At 37.8% G+C, this 6,974-nt stretch overlaps 2 protein-coding genes across 2 annotated transcripts in view; both read left to right on the forward strand.

The window, feature by feature from the left end:
* LOC146451352 (uncharacterized) overlaps positions 1-4,107 on the forward strand; it is a 27,245-nt gene extending 23,138 nt beyond the window's left edge. The window contains exons 14-16 of the mRNA XM_085099221.1: positions 946-1,296; positions 2,437-2,683; positions 3,965-4,107. Coding sequence (XP_084955347.1) covers positions 946-1,296; positions 2,437-2,683; positions 3,965-4,107 — 741 coding nt within the window. The remainder of the gene's footprint in view (positions 1-945; positions 1,297-2,436; positions 2,684-3,964) is intronic.
* Positions 4,076-6,974, forward strand: part of LOC146451354 (uncharacterized) — a 5,837-nt gene continuing 2,938 nt past the window's right edge. The window contains exons 1-4 of the mRNA XM_085099213.1: positions 4,076-4,300; positions 5,577-5,669; positions 5,834-6,053; positions 6,471-6,667. Of these exons, the coding sequence (XP_084955339.1) occupies positions 4,148-4,300; positions 5,577-5,669; positions 5,834-6,053; positions 6,471-6,667 (663 nt within the window). The 5' untranslated portion in view covers positions 4,076-4,147. The remainder of the gene's footprint in view (positions 4,301-5,576; positions 5,670-5,833; positions 6,054-6,470; positions 6,668-6,974) is intronic.

Raw genomic sequence — 6,974 nt, forward strand, 5'->3', positions numbered from 1 at the left:
AAAGCATAATTGTTATGAACTCTATTGACACACGCTTTTCCAGGAATATTTTAGAAGCCGTTCAAAAAACTCTCAGCACGTATTTTTATCGGGTCTTAAACCAGTCGGCTGCCCCTCGTGGTTTTAAACCCGATAAAACACTCCTGCTTGTTTTTTAAACATTACGAAACAGTTTTTTACCTGCATGGACATTATAACTTGGAATTTTTTATTCGCAATTTGTTTGGTTTCGTCATTTAGGCCTAGTACTTCCATTTTTTAATATCGCAATAGCGGGGCGCAATTAAAGAGAAAGTAACATCTTAGGCTGGCCGTTTGTTCTATTAACTAGATCGTGGAATGAACGGGGTATTTAGATAAAATAAAGACTGACCATTTGTTTCGGCAACGTGGTCGTATCGTATGGAGGAAAAACGACGAGGGCATCACATTTGTAGCCCGAAATTCCCAGATTAAATGCTCTCTGTACCCCTTAGTTGAAATCATAGGCCAAGCGGAAGCTATTTAGTTTTCCTTTCGACAACTGGGATTCTTGACCCGTCAAGTTTTAGTTGGATGATATGTTTCTATCACAAGAGTATAAAATAAAATAAAATAAAATAAAATAAAATAAAGTAAAGTAAAGTAAAGTAAAGTAAAGTAAAGTAAAGTAAAGTAAAGTAAAGTAAAGTAAAGTAAAGTAAAGTAAAGTAAAGTAAAGTAAAGTAAAGTAAAGTAAAGTAAAGTAAAGTAAAGTAAAGTAAAGTAAAGTAAAGTAAAGTAAAGTAAAGTAAAGTAAAGTAAAGTAAAGTAAAGTAAAGTAAAGTAAAGTAAGGTAAAGTAAAGTAAAGTAAAGTAAAGTAAAGTAAAGTAAAGTAAAGTAAAGTAAAGTAAAGTAAACTATTGTCCTGTCCACATTCGTAACACAGAGTCCCTACTTTCTTCTTTTATCTGTTCTACTCACAGGCGATTAAAACAACGGAGGAAAAGATGACCAGTATTATAAGAAAATTTTCGAACTTACTAACGGACAAGTACGAGAAAGCGAAGTTTAACAAAGACGACCTTATCGCTGTGCTTCAGGGTATCACAGGATTTGCAAACGGGATAGCATCCAAGGACCCTTTTGCGTTCGCTGGTGCAGCTCTTGACATTGCCTCCTCTCAATCTGGTAAAGAGTGTCTGAAGACCCTTGACTCATACCTAGACAGTGTCAAGAAATGGCTGACGTTTGGGGAAAACTACAAGGCTCTAACTGATTCCAGTGACTTAGACTTTGATCAAGTGGCTGTTTCTTCAGTGCCCGAGATCATGCAGGTAACAGGCTTTCGGCGTGCAGTTACAAGTGCTTCAGCCATTAATATACGTTTACGTATTTGCATGATTACCTCTGAAGTTCTTAACAACAATAACAATATTTACTTATATGGAGCCAGATCAATAATTGCTTATGTTGCTTCACAATGAATAATGCTAAAAAGAAGGAATATTAAGTTAAAAACAAAATTTTCTGAAATCAGGCTTTTTTAAACACAAAAATCACCATATAAAAGCCATTTTAAAAAAGATAAGTTTTCAAACGGTTTTCAAAAGTATCTATGCATGGTCTTAAATCCAAAGGTAGAGTTTTCCTCAGTTTTGGTGCAGGTACCTCAAAGGCACGGTCCCCATATCATTTTTAGACGACCACTTGGAACGGCCAATAATCCTCAAGACGATGACCCAAGTGTCCGACAGGATGTTAATCTGTACTCGTTAATCTTCGTTTACTCACGTTACTAGATTTCCCAGGAACTTTGCAGGAAGACAAATCATGTGACATTCAAAACCCATTAATAATCCATAAGCCCATTGACCTATCAAATGGTCAATAAAATATCACGTGTAGTGGTTTTAAGTAATAGATCAAACACGAGGAAGAGTTTTTTCTCCGATTTCCAAACACCGTGAAGTAGGTTGGAAAAACGAGGCGCAAGCGAAATTTTTTTAACAAACTTCGAGGTGTTTGGAAATAGGAGGAAACGCTCTTTCGAATGTTTGATATAGCTTCTCAAACTATTGATAATTCTTGGAGAAATGCCAAGCAAAAGTTCACAAAATTTTATGATTATTAAGATCACATTTTCAAGCCTCCTTAATGGTAGTGATTTCCTCTGTTTTGGCTTGATGCATTATTAATGAGTTTGAGAAAACCCGTTAAAACCTCCTCCTTTTTAGTATGTGGTGTTTAATGTTTTTCTAATTTCCAACGTTCACAAAAGCATTATTGTCAAGAACTCCCTTGACACACGCTTTTCCAGGAATGTTTTTGAAGCCGTTCAAAAAAATCGCAGCACGTGTTTTATAAGATTTAAAACCCCGATAAAACACTGCTGCTCGTGTTTCAAACATTACGTGAAAACTTATACTCGGCGCAGTTGTAACTCGCTGATTCTACTAACCGTTACTTTCTTTTAGGGGAATCTGGAGATGAACCAGGAAACGTTTGCCGCGGAATTAGTGTGTCTGCTGGATGTGGCCTCTTTAGCGAGCGATGCTGCACTCTTAAAGGCGAAAATAGAGTCATTCTTTATCGCAGGATCGGCCCGTATTGACTTGATAGCAAAAGTTATGGACCTGGATAATGACATTGGAGGTGACAACTTTGACATTCAAGTTCTTCAAGACACCGAGAAAGCAATGAATGACATTAGCAAATCACCAGGTACTACAGTTTTTTTTTCCGACTAAGCAAATTAATTACGCAGGATGCCCTGAAGGGGCATACCGTGTCTAAAAACGGGTCGATTTCTTTTTTTTTCTTCGTCGTAGCCACAAATCGGTACATTAATTTATTCATTAAACTCTCCCCTCTCCTACTCGGAATGTATTGTTCTGATTGTCTTCAACAAAAGCAGGCCAATCAAAATCCATTCTTGTCGCGTATATCGCGAGAGAGGGGACCCACTCACCCCCTACTTGTGTGACGTCAAAGCATCATTTGATTTATTCATTAATCTTGGATTAAATTAGTGGCGCCATATTGTTAACATGTTGTGGACTCAAGTTTGCCGTTTTAAAACGAAAAATAAAAAATTTTGAAACGGTAAGTCCAAAGAATAACTTCTAAGAAGCACTCGACCTTTAAAACGGTGGAAATTGGAGAATTCCTGGCGAAGGAATCGTGCTTTGTTTGACAGTCTTAGACCACGATGCGAGACTGAAAAGAGGTCATTGAGAAGCTTACGCGGTATACGTTATCGTAATGGAATTTCAGAAATTTCCGGTGGACGTCTGAGTCGCGTAACACAAGGGAAACAACGTAACACGATCGTCGTGACTCAAACAATTCCATTAGCAAGGATAGTTTTATAAATCTGCGAAGCATACAGTTGGAATAAATGCATCCCGCGTAAATGCCAGTATGGGTATCTTGTTAGAAGGAAAGGTTCCCCTCGATCATATCATTAAGTGTATTTAGGTAATTTTAGGTCATATTTCAGAATAGTTTTATTTGCTCGATCAAATCCTCATGTCGTTCTGGTATCCGGTTAGGATACAATACTGTGCACGACTTGAGAATGGGGATAGTAAGGCTATTGCGATTTCTATGTTCCTTAGTTCAGTTGTCTTTCGTGTGCTGAAGAAAACTATGTGTATGAAATTATTTCTGGGAATGTTGAATGATTAGAACAAAACAACTGAGGAACAGAGAAACTGCCGTGTTGACGTCACAGTTGTACTGCTCCCAGGTCCCCATTTTGTGCAGTATTATTTCCCACCATAAGTGAAATCTTTTATACGTCTCTAATGCAGGGAAGAAAAATTGCTAAGGTTTTTTTTTTCGATTTTATACGAGAAAAATACGAAGTGATCACTTGGTTTAGAAGTGGTTTTCTTAAGGAGGTGATCTCAAAGGGTGGCCTTGTTGACAGTTTACTTATGTTGACAGAAAAATCTGTAGCAGCGTATTTTTAAGTGTATACCTGGAATTTTTACCTTCAAGATGCCCCTATCAGCAAAAAACTCCAGGAGACCTTCATTGACGATCTACTTAGCACATACGAAGAATTGGAACGATCATTTTATGAAAAAAATCTACCAATTCTACAAGGCTCTCGAGTTCCGTACATTGTGGTCTGGAAATAGTCCACTAACTTCTTTCCGACGAGTGGCCAGTGAGAGTGCAATGGAGACGAAGACTCTTGTTGGAGTGGTTGAACTAAACAAAGCGCTCGCTAAAGTGTACCAGTTAAAAGAGAAGGCAGTGGATTGCTTCAGCCGTCATATATTTACCACCAATTTACAAAAGTGGAGCTTTGATAACGTCAAAGACAAAGGGGTATGTTTTGGTTTTTTACGCTTTGAGTGTGTGCGTGCGACCCTTACTTAGGCGATGTGTATTTTCGCTGCATATCATAAAGACCTCACCCATTTAAAAACAACGTTCTTCTAGAGAAGACCTTGGAATTACGATTATTTGACGTGAAAAATTGTGGTCGATTATCCGGTTGTTTGGCTGATCAAGTGAATCCAGCTTGAGCAACACACCTTACAATCATAAACAAAACAAAAATTAGCAGTTGAACTTCCTACACCCATCCCCTCAATCAAACAGACACCATAATGGAAATGCTTATTCGGTTCATACTAAACACTAAACCGCAGAATATTTTTACAACAAAAAAACTCACAAAAAAATCCCACTTATTCGGAAGTTTTATGAATTTGCAACACTGAGTGTGGGGTATAACATTCAAGCTATGACTAACAATGAAACTTGACGGTGTAGAGGAGGTCAAAATTGTTTAACTTGTGGAAGGCAAAGTAAGAAAATGACGTAAAATCACGGAAGGATTGCTTATTTTGTTCTGCCTGGCTACCATCTTTGATACGTCATTACGGATTTTTCGATTTTTCTGAGGCCTCAGAAAACCGTCGAAATTGATGAAATTGAGGCGCTAAAATCGAGTGGGCTCTTACTATTACAGGGGCAGTGCCACAAAGGTTTAATCGCTTTTGAGACGAAGTAGCACGAATATTTGAAAAGGCACCTTCTCTCTAACAACAAATTGCTGTTAGAGCACCATGGGGACAATATAAGTGATTTCTCCTAAGAAGATGATTTTAAGCTTAGTTCACGTTAATGATTGACGATTTCGAATAAACGATCGTATGAAAGTGCAATTGATTGTGCGTCTTTATGCAAATTGCAATAATGTTATGTCTCTAACACGCCATTGATTGTCATACTATGCAATTGATTTGCTATTGGTGTTAATGATTAACCATTTGGGCGAGATTGAAAGTGTATTTGTCATCTTTGATTGTCCAAAGGTGCAATTGTTCACCCTTGATGCTATTGAATGTTAATACATATGAAAATAGCGTTATTGAAAGTTTGTTCGCATTAATAAAGTTCACGGAAGTGCTAATGAACGTATATTTGCAGTGCAGTTTCAACTGTTGACGTAAATGAATGTTTATTTTGCGTAGATGAACAACAAAAGGTGTAGTACAATGTCATTTAATCTCATCAAAATAATAAACACATTGACAACCACAATCAAACTGATACGTTGCTAACACACAAGTCCTGCTTTGTTTCTATGTATCAGATGTTTGAGCAACTTGCTTCGAAAGGGAGCACAACATTCAGCATTGATATAAGTCAGAGTTGTCAAACATGTTACAACGTGAGACTGTTAAAGGTAAGAGTTACTGAACGTCATTTTTTCTTTTGTTAATTTTAGACTAGGTTACTGAGCTAGCCACTTGCTCTTTTGTTAGATATACAAAGTAATACGCGGAACAAATTGGCTTGTTTTGATCTCCATGTCAAAATATTTATTTCATTTCAACCTTTTTTTGTCAGATATATATTGAGCTTTTCGGCCCCGATGAGCAACCTGCCAATGTTCCCTCCAAGGTTCATCTTAAACTTCGCCATGGTAACAGTTCTTACTTTCGTGCTGGTGACAATACCATCAAGAAATATGTTCAACAACTCGAACCCAGGTCGATCAAGTTTGACCGGTTCACCATCACTGACGAAACAAAGTGCCAGGAGGAGAAAATTAAAGGAGAAGATCCAGGTGTTTTAAAATAGCTTGCTTACATCTTCTTTTCGTTATGTGATCAAACCTCTCTTTCCGTCTTTGGTTTGTTTTGAGGGATGATTGAGGAATGACCTTTCTCATCTCCCTCCTCCCCCCCTCCCCCCAAGAAAATGTGGCAAAAGTTAGATAAGAGCATGAGTGGCTCTTTGGACGGTTGAGAAGGGGCAATATACTATAATATGGTTGGGAAATTCCTAACACTTAAGTTACGAATGGGTTGAAAGAGCAATGCACAGTTAACCAAACGTGCTTGTTATGAAGCTCCTCTCAAGAGGAATGCACAGTTAACCAAACCTGCTTGTTATGAAGCTCCTCTCATGTTTATCATTCTAAAAAAATATGTCTCTCCTCTCTAAAAGTGACAACGAAATACATTTTCTTGGTTCTCAACAGGACATTACTGCATCACTAGAGATGATAGTCGCTGGGAGTCAATGTGTAGCGACCCACTGACCGGGGGAAGAGACGATTTATTGGGGGCAGATGAATGCGTCAGTCCGTTTGGTATTTATGAGCTACAAATACCTGTGAAAAAAGACCAGGCTTGTGGAAGCGGTGGAATAACAACCTTCAATTGCAAAGACCTTGACGTAAGTTCAACATTGCGTTGTTCAACAAAATAAGGGCACATGAGATTAACATCTTTCATATAACGCAATTCAAATTATACGCCTAACGAAAAACTTTCAAGTGGCTTTTGTTAGTTTAGATAGTACGGTCTTCGATTACTTCTTATAAAATATTTGAGATAGTACGCGCGCTCCCATTGATCGATAGATGTGTTTAGATGAGAGTATGTAAACACGGTTGTGACTTCACGCTTTCTGTGTCTCCCGGCACAATTTGAAAACATTTCAAAGCTTTCGTAAGACTCCTAAGTAATTTCAAATACAACTG

The sequence above is a fragment of the Pavona decussata genome, unplaced genomic scaffold, assembly GCF_977016875.1.
Source record: "Pavona decussata unplaced genomic scaffold, jaPavDecu1.1 SCAFFOLD_390, whole genome shotgun sequence".
Taxonomy (NCBI): Eukaryota; Metazoa; Cnidaria; class Anthozoa; order Scleractinia; family Agariciidae; genus Pavona; species Pavona decussata.